The sequence below is a fragment of the Melospiza georgiana genome, chromosome 5 (assembly GCF_028018845.1).
Source record: "Melospiza georgiana isolate bMelGeo1 chromosome 5, bMelGeo1.pri, whole genome shotgun sequence".
NCBI classification, from domain to species: Eukaryota; Metazoa; Chordata; class Aves; order Passeriformes; family Passerellidae; genus Melospiza; species Melospiza georgiana.
In genome coordinates, this window is record NC_080434.1 from 12932501 (window position 1) to 12953520 (window position 21020).

The following is a 21020-nucleotide window of genomic DNA, read 5'->3' on the forward strand; positions in this document are numbered from 1 at the left end:
TGTTAAGAAGCCATCTAGCATTCTGTGTACACACAGGATGGATGCCCTGTGTGCAAGCTGGGCTTCCACCCTACAAACGCACTACAAATAACAGAACCATTCTAGACTGCCAGACAAGAATGCAAGAGGAGGGAAATGACCTGCATTGCTCTTAATTACTGTGGCTGATTGCTATGGCAAGGTGACACTCAGTGTATGCATGAGATGTTAGAAGCTAATTGCAATTTTGGTATTGCAATCAACGCCAACACGGCAGTACAAGACCCTTATACTCACAATGAACATTTTTTGTCCTGTTACTAATGACTTCTACAGCAATACACTCATACAAAGATGTCTCAGGAACATTTTTTTTTTAAAGTATGATGTTGACACTGAGCATTTTGACTATGAAAACAATAACAATAATATAAATTTTGTTAAATAAACTTTAAAAATAATAAGTATATAATTAATATAGATTAATAAATATTAATAATTATTCCACACATAATTACAATATATTGGGATAACTTTATTATATCTAAAATTTATTTTATGATTTATTATTACAGAGTACACATCCAATTCCAATGTTGAATACTACTTTCATTAAGAAACTAATTAGGACATTAATTTATGCAAAGCTGTATCAACTTTATTTTGTGGGTCATCAGATAACTTTTCTATTTTGACATTCAAAGACCTATTATTCTTAAAACTGGGGTGCTGTAATTAGCATGCCTTTGACAGAAATAGCTCCTCAAACTACTAATATTCTACTAGATGACAATCTTGTACTGCGAGAGCAGATCTCCAATTCTCAAACATGATTTATAAAATCATCTTGTTGACCTTCCATACTGAAAAAAAGGACAGGAAGTCATAATGGCACCAGTAGCAAGAAAGTGTAATGAAAACCAAAACTTGTTAATTTACTCAGTAAATCAAATATTAATAGGTCCAAAAAAAACCCACAGAAAAGAACTAATTTTTCATTAATTTAGCTGAAGATTTAAGTACTTTAAAACCCTATGTTTATACTGAGTGAATACTTAAGGTAAATTCAAATAAATATAAGTTCTAAATTTTGTAAGATATGGATATATTTATTCAGTAATGGTAAAAAACTTCTTAAGATGAAGTTTTATGGCAATTCAGTTTCCATTACTTAATTGACCTACCAAAATATCTGTAATATATTAGGTCTTACTAATAAAAAATCTAAAGCATTCTACTTCATGAATTAATTCCTCAAAAGTTCACTTGAAATAATTTTCTCCAGAAATGTGCAGGACAATGACCTTATATAATCATCATATTCTCCATGTGGTTTAAGGAGTTAAGTGACCAAGGCTGTTCTTACAAAAGTATGCTCCCAAATAATTTAACTTCCATTAAACTAACTGCTGAAATGACTCCTCCTTTGAGACTTACTAATTTCAGTTTCCTCAGAATTGACATTCCTCTCTACATTCAGCATAAAATCAAAGCAGATCAATTCAATGTCATTTCTTTAAAAACTCAGATAAATATCACAAAAACTTAATTTCTAAAATCCTGAAAAAGAGCTTATTGTACCCATACTGGGGGAGGGGGAATAAACCAAATCCCAAAACACAAAAGTGCTTTCTCAAGCTGTCACAAATCTATGGAGAACTGCAAATGCTGTTCTTGGACTCTAGAACCATAAAGACACTGCCCGGACTGAGGAATGAAAGCACTCAAACTACTGCTCTTTTGGTGTAAATACTGCACAGCATGCACAGCTTCAGATGACACTTTAAAATGAAAACATTACAAGATAGAAATGACTAGGATTGGTAGGAAAGGAAATTAAGATGTCAAAACATAGACTATGGAAACATTACATTTATTTATTTATTATATATGAGAAGTGGAAAATTCTGATCACTAGAATGATATAAATGGAACTTCCTAGTTAAAAAGCATAATCCAACAACATTATCTTATTGGGAGCAATAAGAAAATCTGCATAAAACTGGAAACCATCAGTTGGCAAAGAAACAAAAGAAGCACAGATCTGTCACTATGATCAAAATGGTTACCAAGTGTGATAGAATTGGGAGAAAATTATTTCCAGAAAAGATAAAGAAATATTAATGCCTTTCTACAAAGGAAACTAAGATCTTGGATGGCAAACAAAGTACATTTCTGCTCCTTCAGGATAAATACATCGGGAAAATAAACACTGAAAAGAAAAAAATCTACATAATAATTACAAAATACTGTAAAAATGGAGAATAAACTACCTATAAATACATATAGACTAGAAAAAAAAAAGATGCTTCTAACCATAGCAAGTGTAATGTGGAAAGAGAAAAAAAACCCACAAAAAACTGAAAAATAACAAAAAGAGATGCTTTGAGGGAAAAAAAGTACTGATTACTGCATTCGTTCTTTTAAAATAACTTTCAATATGGCCTAGATCAATTCTTCTGTGTTCTGCAGATGCAAGGACCTCAAAAAACAAGAGACAAGTGAAAATTAATCACTTGAACCCTGTCTATCACAGAAAAGTACAAGCACATCTTCATTATTACGCTATTGGGTGCAAAGGCAGTCCTTGCACCAACTCAGTGCTCAGATCTGACTCTCCTCACTATTTTAGCTATGGACCTTTTCCTCCTGTCAAACCAAAGAGCCAAACCCACACTCTCCAGCCACATCTGCTTTGCATGAAGTGCCAGTCCTGCAGCCTCTCTGCCTCTCCAGGTGTCACCCAGAGCCCATGGTAAATGCTACAGGATATTTCATGGCTGAGTCTTTCAACTCCTTCACCTCTCAGAGGCTTCTGTGGAGCTAGTCAAAATGAAACTCTGGAAATATATCTTCTACAATTCTTCTACATCTCACATTTCAAAAATTGAGTTTGAGGTATGATTCATAGTTTTTTACTTCAATTTAATAAAAAAAATCATGTTTCTTCTCTTCTCACTAAAGATTTCCTGTGGTTTTGGTTTGTTATTCTTTTAGAAATTTCAGGTGTTTTTTTTTGTTTTTTTGGTTTTTTTTTTTTGCATCCCGTCTTGTAATGTAATTGTTAACATAAATACTTTTACAAATTATAAAATATTTTAAAATACTTATAAAAGCAGAGGCACTGGACTTTGTTGAAGGCACTCAGAAAAGAAATTGCTATTTTCTTTCAGGCAAAATTTTCATTGCCTTCCAACAGATAACACTTTTGTAGGAGAAATGACTCAAGAGATCCTGTCAGCTCTTATGTTTGTTTCTGGCCTTCCACTGCGTGAGAGGATTTCTCTACAAGATTAAAAGGATTGCCATGCTTCCAGCATATTTCCAATGTCCACCTTTTCTTTCTGTAACTCTTGCATCTTCAACAAGAATAAACAACTCTTGAACAGTCTTCTCAGTGAAAGGTAAAGTATACTTCTTTGATATGGAGCAGTTCTGCTGCTTTCATTTTGGCAGAGGATCTATTCTTAAAGGCCACCAAAACAGTTACAGTGAAACAGATTGGTCTGTCCATGTCACACTGCTGGTTGAAAAATAGGTACATATGAAGATATTTTAAATAAAAACTAATGCAGAGAGACAGTAAATTAATCTAGTTATTGCTCTGCACTTTTTTTTTTTTTTTTTTTGAGATGCTTTATTACCTTACTTATAGAACTAGCTACAATTCATCTTCTGGAATGGAAAAAGAGGTAGGATGATTGATTTAATTTGTCTACCCAATTTGTACATATCTTTAATGAACAGAGCGAGGCATATAGCAAAAATATGACTGAACCGTAAAAATAATTAACTTTTGTTCTTGTTGTGTCATTTTGGCATTAATTTTCATTATGCCTTCAAGCAGGTGAGAAGCACGGCAATGTTCCAGTGAATGCCTTCATACTTACTTGGATTCCTTCTTCCAGTGCTGCAGTCCATGAAAGCAAGCGAGGCAACTTCAGGAGATAGCACATACAGACAATGCTTTCAAACTTGCTTCTGCAGCAGCAGGTGAGAGCAGACTGTCTTGCTGGGTGAGTGACTTCTCCCCCCTTCCCAGTTCAGCTCTGTGCCCTGGCTAATGCACGTACCAAGTGGGAAATCACCGAAGACAAGGACAGCGTGGGACTGTGACAGTGCCACCAGGACGTACCAGAGTGACGACGCTCCACTGCCACCATTTACCTCTCCATCACGTAGCACCTGTGTCCCAGCAATTAGAGGGGTGATGATGCACCTGCACAAGAACAACTGAAAAGACTCCTGAGTCTTCCCAGTGGTGCTTGCAGACTTGCATTCTTCACCTCTACAATCCACTACTGACTTGAGAAAAAATGCATTTTGGGGAAACCATGGCCACACATCCTTTGTTGTTTTGCCCATAACCCAAAAGAAAATGCAAAAGCAATGCAATACATACCTTTGTTTAGCTCTCAATTGCACTAAGAACTCTACAAGGACTATCTATAAAGTAGAAGCATTAGCAAATATCAGAAGTGGTAAATATCCCAACTCAGTGGAACAGAGCTCTTTAGACTTGGATTGTACTTGAGATGCTGCTAGTGACAACTCTGAGGTCTCCTGAGGAAAGCTACTACACATTCTGCTATATACAGAGACCTGACAGATGTGCCATTAAAGAAAAAATTCTGTCTCTGTATACTTATAGCTATAAAATTATCTATAAGATTATTACTAACAAGTAATAGTATCTTGCTAATGTTTGTGTCAATAGTTTTTATTTGTCACTTTTTTTCTTTTAAAAATATTTAAAAATCCATTATTTTGTACTGGTATTTCCAATATAGGATGTACCAAGCTTCTGCTTCTCATCTTAAAGCAGCACTAGAAACACCAGGGCACAATGCTTTTTCATTCCTTTTTATCAGTTCTGTTTCTTGATGCACTGCCAACTGATGCTCTACACACTGCAGGCAAGAATATCTCGACTGCTCCATGCCACCTTTAAAGCTGGGGAGCTTACCTAAATTGGGGTAAAGGGCAAAGGCAGCACATCCTTTTCTCATGAATACCAAGCATGTTATTCCCCAAGAGACATGGACTAGCTTGTATGCCTACTGTCTGCTGGATAGGTGATGAGCAGTGACAGGAGCTAGAAAAAGGCTTGATCTCACCTCTTTCCATTAACATTGCACACAATTATATTCAGCTATTCAGAAGAGGATTTTTCAGCTAACTTTTACCATCTGGGCAATTGCTGAGAGTTTCTTTTTGAAAAATACGGTGAAACATCTCTTCTTCAATTGTGTAATGTATTATCACAAACCATGTGTTAGTAGCAAAGATAATTCAGTGTACCCTTCTCGTCCCCAGCACCCAACTGCCCTTTATTTTGTGCTGCCCCAGGAATTAGGGCTCTACTAGGAAAGATTCAGTACACAGTCCATTGACAGAAAACAAACTTGTAAATAACACCACTTCCTGAAAACAGACTGACTGAAAAACCCCATATGTTTTTTTAATTTCTGAGAGTGACAGAGAAGAAGCCACACCATTTTAGCTTGCTGCTAAAAATATACTCAAGTTGTTTTCAGCTATTCAAAGAATTTGAGTGCTAATTTCAAGTCATATAAAAATCACACATCCAGTCCAACCCAGCTAGAATACAGATATATACTCTGGGTGAAATTTTAGTCTCCTTAGTGCTAAAGATTCCTTTCACATTGTCTTCAGCAGAGCGTATCATTCTCAGAACTTGAGTTTCAGGCCTCTTAAAAAGAAATTCTGACAGTTGTTATTTCTTGAAAAGTAACTGGACAAGTCTAAGAGGTTTTCAGCAAATAGTATATAGATGCACCAGGTTAAGAACTTGTTTTGCACATAATGTACCAAATTGTGATAGAAATTGCTGAGTAGAAATTTCCAGAGATCATTAGAGTTTTGTTTGTGCAGAGTCAAAAATAACTTAACAAAAGATGAAGAATATTCCCTCACAAAGCCTCTACCTAATTTTTACACAAGTAAGCTTTTAATTCTCAAGCAATCACCAGGAACACTAGCTGTATGAAAGTGGAAATACATACATATGTGATAAGAGTACAACTAGATACTAATGTATGCACATAAAAATATTTTTTGTTTAAAAAAGAAACAAAAAAATCTCTAAAGATAAACTATTCAAAATATCTAAAGATAAACTATTAAAAATCTCTAAAGATAAACTATTCAGAAGAAGTGAGCTACTGTTAATTCACATTCAATCCCAAGTAAAGCCATGTTCTAAAAGGTTTAGGTTCACAAAACTAAAAACCTACCTGTGTACTTCCAAATGCTTCTTCAAACACACTTAACACAAACACAGTCTCATTTTTACCAGCTTGTACACCTGATTTTAGTTTTGGTTTAGCCAACAGGAAAGCAATCAGCAGCAGGTATTATTACTGAACCTAACTTCAGAATCAGAAACTTTTTACAGTTGAGACAAGTATGATTCCTAATTAGTGTCCATTACCAGTTAAGTATGCATTACAGGACCCAGTGAAAACCATAATCTAGCAGTTACTGCTCTAATTATACAGCATATAAAAAATATCTGTGAGAACCTGTTTAATTTTATTTTCATGTCAGTGTATGCCTGAAATGTAAATGAATTATTTAGAACTATTTTAAAATATATTTTGTTAAATGTAACATCATGCACTAAAAATCATGAAAACAGAAGTTTCTTTCTATTTTAGTACTTCAGATGCACTTTCTACAAAGAGTGAGAGACACATGGAGCACACACACAAGGCGAGGCTGTTCTGGGTTTTTTTCTCAGCAGCCTTAGTCTCTCACTCATTTGCTGGATGGATTTCACCAGGCTAGCTGATGTCTCAAGGGCAGCCTAAGACTCACACACTGAAAGTTTCATGTATTTTTAAAATTGCAATACCCAGAGGTAGAGGGTGAGGACTGACAGGCTTCCAAGGCATTAATGTAATGCAAAGTAAGAACTGTTTTCTACATATAAAAACAGGCATGTATATTCTACAGAAGTCAGAAGGATTATATCCCATTCTCCATTGGCAAGCTTGAAAAATTATGTAGAATATTCTTATTAAGACATGAATATACACCTTTACCATACTTTTATTCACTGTATGGGTACCTAAAATATAGTAGAGCTATTAAGCAGATAAATGACAGCAACTTCCTTCCTCAAACATACCTTGTTTTTCACTGCATAGTGGAGTGTTTTTTTAGGTAATTTTGCTTTGCATATTTATATCAAGACCCTTATATTTGCATATAAAAATAAAATGCAGCAATTAAAAACAGACAGGAACACCTATATTTGTGAGTTGAGCTATGTAAATCACACCTTTCATAGCAATCTTTTAATAAAATCAAGGGAAAACACACTTACATGAGTGAAGACCTACTTAAAACAATAAAAAAAAAAAAAAATCTAAAAAGTAGAGATTCTTACCCTAAAAAACTCTTTAGTGGAGCCAGAATCTAATGTCCCATAAGCAATTTCAGTTTGCTTGGAAAGATCCTCAGCACTTTCAATGGGAGACACCATCCTCTCCACGGTCAGGAAGGCAGCTAAGTTAGCCGTGTAGGAGGAGATGATGATGAGGGTAAAGAACCACCACACACCTCCAACAATGCGCCCCGACAGGGACCTAGTAACAAGTATGAAAGGCATTTGTAAAGTGAAATGGAAACCCCCAAAAAGGAACATGTTATCAGTTTTATGCAAAGGGTGCAGTATAATACAGGGAAGCATTTCAGGCAATCTCAGAGTCCAGCTCTGCACACCAGATGGGAAATCAAGGCATTCTCCACTGGATCTCCTGGGACTCTGCTGAAATCAGGACTCCAGAGTTTACTTCTGGAAGAACTTAGTGATCCAGTTCTTCAAAGTTTTGACAATCCTTGAAGGAAACTGCTTCCATCATAATGTGCTATATTTAACACAAACTTTTTGTTCCCTCTGAAGTGATTTTGTGTGACATTATGATGAGGATCAAACAAAATCAGCAGATAAACCAATATGCGCTTTAAAATCAAAGGCCTTGATTGTTTTCCTAAGACATTCAGACAAAGACTGATTTGCACAAAACAATGGCTTATGCTGCTGTGCACAATCTGTACTGAGAAACAAATAGCATTATTAGTAAGAAAAGCTTGCCCAGGGAATATCTATAGGCTAGGAAGTGCACACGACTTTTGAAAGATACAAGCATTTACCAAAGTGAGGACTGGACATGAAACAATCAGTGATAATACAGAAAAATGGTGAAGAAAGTATATTTTTTTAAAAAGAATAATAATAATCTGATGTTTATAACAGCAGCAGGTGGGCTCTTATGGATCTGTGTTTTGCTTCTCCTGCTCAAGAAGAAAGAAGAAAAGAGAACTCAAGAAAATATACAAGACAGCATAAAGCACACAACTCAACTCAGTAATTTTCAAGAATTGAAAACTAGTATAAGAGAAATATCAATATAACATTATTGTCAAACTTAGCATTTTTTTCATGGTTCTTTACAGTTTGAAATTAATTACCACTTTGTTCCCAAACAAGGCATTATAGGAAGCAGTACATAATCTTTGGCGATATGCTTAATTATCTGGCAGAAATGTGCATGTAGTTAAAAGTCTAGTACTAGGGCACTGCAGTAGCCTAGGTTTGTCTTGGTGTGTCTCCTCTATTTATTAAGTAAACAAATTAGGAATCACTCACCCAGCCTACTGTACTGTGAATGAGAACACAAACTAATTATGACATAGAATGTATATAGATATAACTATATATAGATGTATGTACATTTAAAAATTACAGTTATGCAAAGTGGATTGACCAAGCTAGGAACAAAATTAAATAGAACGAATTCTGGGCAAATAATTTTTTTCTAATTGCTATTGCATAAAATCTCTGTCATAATTCTGACATTAAAAGATTCATTCCATGTCACAACAGACTCACTAATTCACTCTCCTACATGAAAATCAAGTCAGATAAGGCCCAAAATAAGTTATTCAAAAGACCATAGAAAAAAATCTATTTCAAGCTCATTCTAAAGGGAGCTGTATTCTGCAAAAATGCTTTCTGTCACCTTTGAAAAAACATAACATACTTATTTTGAAACGGTGGTAATTGGAATATAAAGCAACTCTACAAGTAAAATATAGAGTTATAAGATATACTGAATATATTATATTGTGTATTTGCAAGGTAAAATCTGTCAATGGGTACTTAATAACTGCCAAATTTATGGCACTTTGTATTGTATTCATGACACCCTCTATAAGAGACAATAATTTTCAAATGTCCATGATCTGTGAGCAAAGTTGCCACTGAATTTGTGAAAAAAGAATAAGCTTAATACCAATACAGAAATTATGCTCCCACATGGCATTTTACAAGTAAAATTATTTGGGGTGTCACTTTCATTCAAAATTTCCCCAGGTAGTCTGTCACAGTTTTTTATGTACATTTGGAAAAGTTTCTAAAATGTGCTGGCATGAACTCACGCTTTAGAAACCCTTAATTTACTATGCCTTTAAGTACTAAAATAAAAACTGTGTAAAAATTACATAAATTTCTGCACCATATTTTGTACTTTGAAAGGTATTATCTGGCAGAATTCAGAGCACACTCACATCTCAGAAAAGATGAGGAAAAGTTTGCTCTAAGTTATAATTATCACATCATATATTATTTTACTCTTTTGTTCCTCTACTACCCATGAGGCAACATTGGGAGTGCCACTACAGACCATTTCCAGGTGGTCCAGTCTTACTCAGCACCACCTTCTATTCCAGAGCCAGGGAACCCTAGTAACCTGTCTCCTTTAAAAGTCTTAGAGCAGCTGTCACTTTTATTACAGAAATGATTGCAGTAAGGCAAAATTAACTTCAGAGAGGTATTTTGTTCATGCCTGAAGATAGTCCTTTTCATATTTAATCTGATTCATCTGTAGGCAGTTCAAATTCCATAGTGAAATGTTTTGGTGCAAAACCAGAAACAAGAAGTGTTTTTCAGCCCTTTTCTATTTTTATAATAAATGTTTAATATACAAACTAACCACCTTCCTCAAAATTAAGGTTTCAATGAAATAAAAGTTAAATGCTTCACTGAAACTTAATATTGAATATCCAAAATTGAGTTTCGTGCACCTTTTATGATGACCATTTGCTATCAGTATTCTTGCACTACCTTTCAAAACCTCTCAAACCATATAAAACAGCCATTGTGCTTTCATAGATGGTAAAATAATAATGATAAGAAAAAAAAGATCATAATTCTACTACAGCCTTGATTCAATAAAAATAATTTTGTACTAATATGTGACTTAGCAGGCAACTCCAACTGTGAAGTGTGTAATTAATACAAAAACCCCACAGGAGTGAAATTTACAGAACTTCTCATGATCTGCAACGATTTGCCCTCTTCACTGATTTGTCTCTTGTACACAATTCTCACTGGGTTATGTGCCAAATGCGTTGCATCTTTCAGCATAAAGGCTGGCATCTCCCACTGTGATACAGCAGCCTTTACAGAGAATTGCTTAAGTTCTCACACAGTAAATGCTGTTATTTCTGTGGTAGAATAACTTGAAAACCTGCTGTCGCCTTTTGGGACGCATGACTTTATATCTAAGAAATGCTCCCTTGCTTTGATTTATTTTGACCACTAACCACTAGACTCACTACAAATTGACCTGTTCCCTGTCTTACTCCAGGATGTTTATAAGAAATGTAATTATAACAAGCAGTTTTAACTAAGTCCTCTGGTTTGAATTCCTTAAACCTGGCTGCCCTATTTAAATTGTTACTGTATTTCCTTCAAGCAGCAAGCAGTTATTTACCTACCTACTCACCATTTCGCTGAATCAACGCTGGAACTACTTGTGACTTGTGCACAAGCAAAATAGAATATTTAATGAACTGCAAAGGAATTAACTGAAGTGCTTTACAGTTGTCCCAAATAAAAGTAGAAGAAAATCCATGAGGATTTAAGCACTTATAAACTGGACCTTCATATTCGTTTCCATCATTTCCTTTGTGACTTGTCTAAAACTAGGCCATGGAAAAAAATAGTGATTTGCAAATATCTACATGAAATTAGAGTCATCACAGGACTTTTACTTCAGTTCAGGGCTCTTTTGGGGAATAAGAGTGTGTCATTAACCATGTTATGATATGCAGTGAGTTTTAGAGGGAAAGTGCTGCCTCTGTAGTTCGTGACTAGTTTGTTATCCTTTTTTCCCATTACAGTTGTGGTGAACCGTATGCACTGTCAACTGTAAAATGGGAATATGCAGCAAAAACACGGTACCCCTCCAAGAAGGCATGGAATGATGTGAACCTTATGCATTTTACAGTCTCTGCATGGTGTATATAACTTCACTTGGCAGATTTATGATCGACATTAAGGCAAAGTCAATCAGCTACATCCAGACCCTATGTCACAGACAAGTTCTTTCACTTCAAGGACTTCTGTGACTTTAGGGAAGGAAAAATCATTGCAATTAATTTCTCTCCAAGAATGAAAATATATGCACCACGAACCTCTTCTGGCTGAGATGGCTGAGACCAAAAATGCACAAAGTTGAAATAAGTGAGTAACCAACCTTGGCGAAATATCGCATCCTTGCTGCATAAAGGCACCCAGGGAAAACCAGAGACTATTAAATATCCCAAATTCATTAGTTGATTCATTAGTTTGCGTTTCTCTTCCATCTTCAAATTCCTCAGTGTGCCACTCGTATGGGCTAAATCTGCTGACCAGGAATAAAACTACACTGACCCCAATGTAGGCAAAAACAATGCACATCCAGATTTCATATGCTAACGGATCAAGAAATGAAAACACTCCTGGCTTGGACTTCTGAGGCTTCTTGATCATTATTGATATCCCCAGGCTCATAAAGGGCTTTGAGAAGTCAATCACCTCTTCTCTCACCAATGTTATAGTTAATGGAGCGATTGCAATATCGGCTTTCTGTAAAGGAAGAAAAAAAGCAAATAATAGCTAATGCAATGAACAGAGCGAAAAATGGTTCAGTTTCTATGGCATTTCACAAATAGAAAATAGGACAGCAGAGACATTTGTTTCACTGAGAACATACTGTGGAGAATTTCGGAAATTTTGAGTTGAACTTGTACTGAAATACATAGAGCCATATGGTTGGTGCATTCCAAGCTTTTGTTTTTACATACACCCTTTTAACAGCATATGCCATTTAAAAGTTTAGCAAAGTACTTTGCTTTTCACCTGGTGAGAAGGATGAAATATGCATCCACATTCCCCCAACTTTATTTGTATCTGAAATTTAATTCAATGTTTTATTTTCAAATTTTTTCATGCCATTAAAAGTTATTAATTACTGTAAAATTAAGTAGGCAACTTTTCTACACTCTACAGAGAAAATGAAACCAAATCCCACTCCTTCCATTAGTCATCTTTAATAGCTTTATTATAGAAAATTTTCTTACCCCATAAACAAGTTCTCCAACCATCCCATTCCAGATTTTCGTGTCTGCATCCCTTGCCCCATACTTGCCATCCCCAACAATTGTGAGCTTATATTTGAATCCACAGTGCTTAGCAATTTCTGTAGCTAAGTCCACACAATAGCCCTCATATCGATCATTTCCTTCAAGCATTTCGTGATTTTTCTTCATCATGACATATGGGGACTCCTGCACAGAAAGAACTTGCCTTAGCTACTTGACAGAGACAGGTGCATCTCTTGTACACTTCACAGATTGGTATGTTCCCTTTTACATGTGAAAAAAGAGAGCCAATACCATCTGAATCATACATGCCATGTGTAAGTTAGTTGTTAATTATGAATGGCACATGTCTTTAACACATTTAAAAGCTGCATTCTCCAGAACCACACACAAATGGCAGTACTTACAGGCACAGTGATTTCCAGAAGTATGTTAATAATGACCATGAATGTTAACAGGAGTTACGCATTCAGAGAAGAAAGAGTAAATTCCGAAATCAGTTTCTTTCTCTCATACAGTTTGGATGGAAGAAGGCAAATTATTTAGTTGTTTTTGTTGCTGTCTTATACAAGAAAATTATTTTCTATTTCACAACCACATCTCTTTCTGAGAAAACACTTGAGGCTCTCAAGGCTATATTTTTATTAAATTGTGATACAAACAATAGGTAAAATATCTATAACTATGCACTAAAATCATCATCAGCAAAATTGGTGATGAGTCATAAATTGGATTAATGTATTTCCTCTTTGTTTAGCTGCTACAGGACTGTTCTTGCATCCAGAGAAATTCCTATGCTAACCTATGGGTTGTTCAAACTGATAAACAAGTTGTGTCATTTACAGATAAATGCTCTTTTATAATATATAAATTATAATATATAATTCAATTTTCTAAACAACCAGAATATAATATTTAATGTCTAATTTTACATTTTACCAATCCATAGCAGCTACAATCCTGAAGCATAAGAACCAGTCTCTTTGCTGTTTGTCAAAATCTATTCTCTAAAATCTATTCTCTAAATTCTCTGCCTCTCAGAAAGTTCCTCTCCTTTGAAACCAGGTATTAATTTCCATTTTCAGTTTTAAAAACCATAACTCTCTAGGCTGTTCAATCAAAGACCATTCATCCTCTACAAATCAAAACCGCGTGCTGGATCCCATACATTTCCCTAATTTCTAGATTTTATTATGTTTCACAATAGGTAACAGCTCACAAGCTCAAATAATAAAAAGACAGTACATTAAAACTAACAGAATGTCGAGAAACAAATCATTGCTGGACAGACTGTCTTCTGACAAAATAGGAGGTTAATTACCAAAATAGTGGTGACAATAATAGTCTTATTCTCTAGTCCTGAAGATTCATTTCCAAGAGGGCCATCAAGAGGATTCACAACCATTTTGTCCACTTCACTCCAATATCCAATCTAAAGAGAGTGTATAGGATGCACAGACACTAGTGAATATGAACTTTTCTGAGAAAGGTAAAGCATGTTATTACTGTGCCCTTGATTTGTGCTCACAGAAAACTATTTCAGCTATGGATTCTTTACCACTGTAAGAATTTCTATTTATGTAGTGAAAGGCTACAACAAACACTAAAAAGATTGAACTAATGACTTTTGTTTACATTACTTTTTCTAGAACAGGTACATCATTCTTATTCACATATTAACAGGTTTTAGTATAAACATCATATATTGTAAAATTTAAATACTCCAGATTAGCAAAACATGAGAAACTGTTTTTCCCTGAGAGATTTGAAATTGGAGCAGAAACACAAACACATTTATAAAAACATTACTAAAAGCTGTATCCACCTTTTGTCATTCAGAAGCATCTTTTTCCAAATGCTGGCTCATATTTAGCAATTCAGAAAGAAAAAAGTTTCATCCACAAAACTGAAAGAACAACACTCTTACATAGTACTTACCAGAAATAATAATTCATATTTGTTAGAAAGGAATATTACATTTGTTTACTTCATTCTGCAAGACCACTGTAGAATACACCTATGAATAATTATTATCACAATTTGTGCTTTAATTAATGTTTCAGTACCTACCTTAACCCATTGCTTTAAAGACACTATAAGACAATTCAAATTACCTTCCGAGGACCAGTACTTTTGAGCTCCATGACATTTATTGTAAAATTGATTCTCTTTCCATTCTGATCAAACTTGATGTTTCCTGTTAGCCCTTCCACCTGAACCTATAACAGATGAAGATGCAAGTGGTAGAAGAATTAAGCTTGTTTCTTTTCAGAAGATGGGTTTTTTATTTCCACAAATGATTATTGAAATTTCAAAAACAATAATGTAGGAGACATTTTCATATGCAATATATTATCTTAGCCAGGTGCCTGAGGACTTCACATCCACATTATTCCCAGCAAGATTCAGACAGCTTAGGAGACTAGAAGATATTTTCAAGCATTTCTCACATGCATTCATCCCAACACCCACTCCAGGGAAGCTACCTGTTTCAATGCCCTTTCTATTTCTACACCATGACCCCAGGGCACAGCTGGATTTGCAAGACAATCTCCAGCATTTCCTCTTCTGGAGATCTCAATCCTCTGTTTACGCAAATTCCGGAAAGCTTCTGTCATCACTTGAACAGCATCATAGGTCAGAGCAGAGGTATACTGAAAAGAAGTGAAAATATTTAATTAACAACCGTCTTCAGCTTCAGTATACCTTCCAATCCACTTGGTGATCCATTAAACACTAGAAAGGATAGTAAGATATGCTTGAAATCAATCAATTTTTTCCTTAGTTACCCTCTGAGGGGTATCTGTGAAAATTCATCTAGGGTTCATCAGAATGGTAAGGGACAGTGCCAATAGACCTGCGCTAAAGATTTACAGATGTTTTCAGTGTGAGTTACATTTTTTCTCACTTACAGCTGTGTAATAGTCCTGTGTGCAGATATGGCTGGAAGTCCGTGCAGGTGAAAATGGAAAAAAAGAAATAATTTTCAGTGTTTAACCTGAGCTAGTCTGTAAAAATAAGAAGTTGTTCCTCTGATTACACGCTTCATGGAGAAGCATTTATTCACAGATCTTGAGATTTCATCTCCTCCCAGACATATAAACATAAACCCAAAGAGCATGTATTTGTCTATAGATGCATTTAACTTTTTCCCATTAAATATAAAATCTCAGGGGTAGCTACTTTCATGTATGCAATTCCTTGTCAACACCGCAGTTTTGAGGCAGAGATGCCTGGAAGAAGTGGTGTCCCTCAAAGAGCAATAGAGGTGAGGAAGAGCCCCATGTTCCTAAACTGACATAATATAAGGAGCTTTACAACTTCTGAGACATCCGAGAGGAATCCTGTCATCACATGCATCAGAAACTGGGGCTAAATGGTCAAAGGCATTTATCTTCAGTGACTGGAAAATTTTACATCTCAACTAACTAACTGAACTGAAACCACATGTGCACATACACTGAGGACTTTGTTGGATGGGCTTTTTGAGTCTGGAACACCACAGTTATGCCAAATATAAAGAGCCATTTTTGGAAATATGGGCCAGAATACAACCACTTAGAGGCATATGAATGAATGGAATGATCCCTGTGAAAGCTATTAGATGCTGAAAATATATAAATTGTAAAGTGGAGAGAAATGATGTATTAGCTCTTTGCTTCAACGGCTCAGACTTTAATAAGAATTTTAATTAGTTAGCTCAAGTCATGCAGAAGGCTCTTGTAATTGTAACGAAAGCAAGCTCCCGAATTGAGATTAACTTTTGTGTGCAACTGTCAGACCTTAGAAAAGGAAAAAAAAAAGGGAAAGTAGAACTCTTTTTTAAAGATCAGTGTGCTCAGTGATCGGTGTCAATCTTCTCAATAAAGTTTTCTCAGTGACTTGTACAGAAATATTCAAAGGGATCAGAACAGCAGAAGAATGATGTGAAAGACTGGCTGGAGTCACTATGACTTCCTCCTACTGGAGCAGCAGTGCTTAAGTGGTGTGCATGAATTTGGAGATGAGGAGAAAAAGGGATCCTGCCCAGCAGTACTTTAAACATTGCTCTTTGCAGTACAGAAACATATTGTGCCACACTAGTGTTCTGAGAAACTTTGGACACAGCATTGTCATCAAACATCAAAACATACTTTGGGTAGCAGAGAAAATAAGAGTTTGGAACTGAGATGGTGTAATGCTATCTAATTCAGTTATTGTATGATTGATTGGATCATTGAGATGTATTTAATGTATTATCTCAAGAATATTATTTCTATAGTATTTAATTACTGACCTGAATATTCATAGCTCAATCATACATGAGGATTATGCAGAGCTTTGCCTATCAGTCAGTATCTGTGTGTGCATGCATGTCATCACATATATAATTTAGATTAAGACAGCTTTAATCTAAGGATCTCAAAATACTTTAAAAGCACTGTTGGAGATGCCAGGAAAGCAAGCAGGCCACGAATCATTCCTTACTGCTTTATTGTGCATACACTTTCAGCTCCTAATAACCTTCATGGGGCTCATTAACACTATCTACAGCTTCATAAATCGATGTAAAGTTGACAAACTAAACCAAAGTGAACTCATTACCATAAACAAGAAATGACAGACCAATAGCCTGCTCATGCAGAGGTGTGTGTGTGTCTGCATAATAAATAAAATGGTTGGAAGTTGAAGGATGCATTAGCCCTGCCTTGATTCATTTTGTTTTCCTGGAGATTCATCCACATTCTGATCTTCATTATTAAAATAAATAGCAGCACTATTTGGAACTTGATTCTGTGAAAGTGGGATGGGGTCTTACATCTTACAATTTTATGGTGGTGTAAATCTCCCAATATAATTTCAGTTCCTTTCAACTTTATATTATAAGATCAGCAACTTTACTACAAAATGAAATAGGTGCTACACTAGAGTTCTTACAGAATCACTTGTATTAATTAAAACATGGCAAAAATATGCAAAAAAAATTCCTGCATCTCACAATTTTAGAACTAGGATAATAAACTGATAAGATAAATTGCCTAAAGATTTTATGCCATTTGCTATGAAACATAGATTGCATGAATGTCAAATGAAAATAATTTTCCCTAAGCAGATGCCTTAATTGCCAAGCAGGGAAAACACACTATCCGTGTAATTTTCTTCAACTGAAATTTCTAACTGAACTTTCTACCTTCAACTTAAATGCTCTATAGACTGTAGTAAAATATGTAAGCTGCACTTGCAAAGATGAATTTGAAAAGTAAAGACAAAACAAAGTTATCCCAGACTAAGCAGAAGTTATTGCATGTGCTGTCCAAGATAAACTGGCAAGATGTTGCCTTTTGTAAATTCAGATGTTTTCCAGTAACTCAGGAGATACTGGAAACCCTTAGCTAAAAGGGCCAGGATTCTATTTTGTACATATCAGTAACTGAATCTTCTGAAGCTGAAATGGCAGAACACTACCCCAGGATATAACAAGATTCTGGTATATGTATATTTCAAAGTTGTAAGATATTATAAGAAAGGCAAGTTAGACCTGCATTTCACTCAATGCCTGTCCACGTGCTCATGACTGAGAGATATGATCAGACATTTAAAATAATTAAGACCATATAATTAAGCAGTGGAAAAGAAATAAAATTGTGAAGACATAAATGTAAAAAAAAAAAAAGAAGAAAAAAGGAAAAGAATTTGACTTCTTGTGATTTAGAATCTTTTCCTCTTGATTTGGATATCTGCAATTACATTTTGTTTCCCAAAGTTGTGCAGTCACATCAACTTTGATAACAGCTTTTGTTCAAACACAACTGCAGCGCTCAGTGTGCACAGAAAACCTAAACAAGCAGGCATTTTTGCTTTGAAGTACCATACTGCACGAGATGCAAGGAACACCTTAAGCAACTGTCACTTTAGAAAAACTTGTGTTCAGCTCCAAAACTGCTATCCAGAAAATCTGCTGACTATTGACATGCTTTGTGTTTTAATTATCTCTTTGCTTGGTTTAGAAAGGCTGCTTTCTGAGCACACCCAGAACAGACAGCACAGTAACAGGCACTTGTCAAACCCCAAATTCCTGGAAGTCTAACTTTTATTTCAAAGACATGCTCACAGCACATCCAGCAGAGACTGACAAGACTGGGGCACTGGAATTATCCTAATGCTCCCATTGTAGGATATTTATAGGAGAAAGTGACCTTCTTTTACTTTTTTAAAAACTGAATATAGCAAAGATCACAAGATTTATAAAGCCCAAAGTGCTTGGCCTTTCTACCTATTTTATCTCCTTCTTTAATAGGAATGAGATTCCTGAACTGCAATTCCTCCCCCATGATTGCTTCCAGTAGAGAACAATCTTCTCACTAGAGTCATCAGAGGTGCTAGTTCAGCAGGAGAAGAAGAGTGCAGGTACCTACCTTTTTTTAATCTTACATTGAGAATACAGGTTTTAAAGCACTTTGGTCTTCCCTTATAGTAAATGCAAAACATTTACTTGGATTTGAAATAAAGAAGTTTTACAGAAATAACAAAAAAAAATTATTTGGAATTGAACCCACAGCATTTCACTTATAAAAGATGCTGCTACATTCTAATCATGCCAGTGCCTAAGGAAAATATACATAGTAGCAAAATTAGTAAGGCTCTACAATGATTTGTGCAATCTTACTTCTAACTTAGAAAAAACATGCAAACCAGCAATGCCACTAATGATAAAATCACCTTGAATTCACTGTAAAACACAAAAAACATACAACTTTTTAATTTTCACCAGATAAATACATAAAATCTTTTTCTTCAAGGCTAAGTCAGAACAAAGTATGTCACTCTCAGCACTATTAAAAATCAGCAGGATCCAGCAGCAAAAACTGAAGCCTTTGGTCACAGTAGTGAAAACAGAAAAACAGAAAACAGACCAAACAGGAATGAGAACAAAATGCACAAATAGAAAGGGAAAAGAATTCTCTGAAAAAGATAAACTCCAAGAAAAGGATTTAAAAGAATTAATGTCAATGTTTGAAGTGTTGAAGTATGTGTAGAGTTCTTTGACTTTTTATTGTGAGTATGGGTTTTGGCATTTTTTTGGTGTTTGCTGTTTTGTTGGTTTTTTTGTTTGTTTGGTTTGGTTTTTGGGTTTTTTATTTTTTTTCCAAGAGGGGAGAGGGAGAAAAAAATCCAATCAGCAGTCTCATCCTATACACTGTGGTGTTCTAAGAATTTTCAAAATATGCCATTTAAAAATAATAGTAATAGTTCCAGCCTTAAATGTAAAACAATAGGAACAAAGAAGAAACACAAAAACCCCTAAAACAATTCCTAAACCGCAATTCCCCATGTTCATTATCACTCCTCATCTACCCTAATCAGCAACAAGATACCTGCTGTATCAAGATAAAAAGCTTCCTCCTGTTTGCTCCAATCTAATTTCCAAGCAGAATACTAATAGAATTGAATACACCATTCTCACCAGATTCCTGATTTCACCAAGACATAGTTATTGTCAAATAATAATAAACACTTCATTTTTACTTTTCTGCCACCCCATGCCAGGTAATACGGGTAGCTACCAACATTAATTGGTCCTTAATACCAGACTTGCCCCAGAAAAAATCCTGCATGTCTCCCCTCCTTATTCATTTAAGTATCCCCAGTGCTTCTCCTCCTCCCTTATTCCCCTGACCCGAGAAACTTGAAGTCACCGATGCCTCTCCAGCTCTGAGCTGCACCACTTTCCTGTGTCTTCCACTCACATTTCAACAGCCTCTTTTCACTTTGCTGACCCCTTTTTTGCATGACATCATTCCTCCTCCTCCTCCTATTTTCATCTTTGTCTATGAGTCCCTCTGCTCCTCTTATCCCCAGTTCTCCATCAAGCTCTACTGTTCTAAATGACATTGATCTTTGTGAGGCCAGGGTTATGTCTGACCTTGAGGAACACTTGAATCATGAAGGAATAGTAGTTTTTCCTGTTTCCTGATATCCACCATATCCAGATGAATTGCTGGCTGAGAAAAGGCAATACAGAGTTCCTGGAAAAATAGGCAGGTGGAATCCACTGCACTTTGTTGGCTGAAGATCCTTAACAATTTATAATTACTAAGAATAAGGGGATTCAAGTTCAAAGAAGCACAGCTTCATAGAGACATCAGACCTTGGCTCTGTAGTTTTCTGAAATCTGCTTTAGCACAGTTTAGCCACTTTCACTTCCAGGATCGAAGGATCTGGGTCAATTGGCCTTTTGCATGTCTGAGACAGATCTACAGATATTGCCTCAAACCACCCATTGCTTTCAGTGACTAAATGTTCCATTCTTTAATTGACTTTTCTTCAAAGAAAAACAACAACAACAACCCAACCCAAACCAGCTATGCTGGAATGAGTGATTACTTACACACAACAGCCTTAAGCTATTAAAAAGAAGCATGAAGTTGAACACTGGAATTTTTTATGCTCACATTTTTTGTATTTATTTTTTCAAATAGAGAAGACTGAACAGTGGGATTTGAAAGCCCAGTGAAACTAACTGCCAGATGAGTATCTTTTTTATGCCCAGAAAACCAAAATGCAAGGACTGAAAACAGGCAGAACAATTTCAAAAATCTACAGTT

The 21020-nt window shown here is 35.5% G+C and overlaps 1 protein-coding gene across 5 annotated transcripts in view; it reads right to left on the bottom strand.

The window, feature by feature from the left end:
* Positions 1-21020, bottom strand: part of GRIA2 (glutamate ionotropic receptor AMPA type subunit 2) — an 87433-nt gene that overhangs the window by 8284 nt on the left and 58129 nt on the right. For all 5 annotated transcript variants that reach the window (XM_058024239.1, XM_058024240.1, XM_058024244.1 and 2 more), the window contains exons 7-12: positions 14922-15089; positions 14550-14654; positions 13757-13867; positions 12415-12621; positions 11550-11920; positions 7394-7592 (exon numbers count right to left, since the gene is read on the bottom strand). In XM_058024239.1, the coding sequence (XP_057880222.1) occupies positions 7394-7592; positions 11550-11920; positions 12415-12621; positions 13757-13867; positions 14550-14654; positions 14922-15089 (1161 nt within the window). The remainder of the gene's footprint in view (positions 1-7393; positions 7593-11549; positions 11921-12414; positions 12622-13756; positions 13868-14549; positions 14655-14921; positions 15090-21020) is intronic.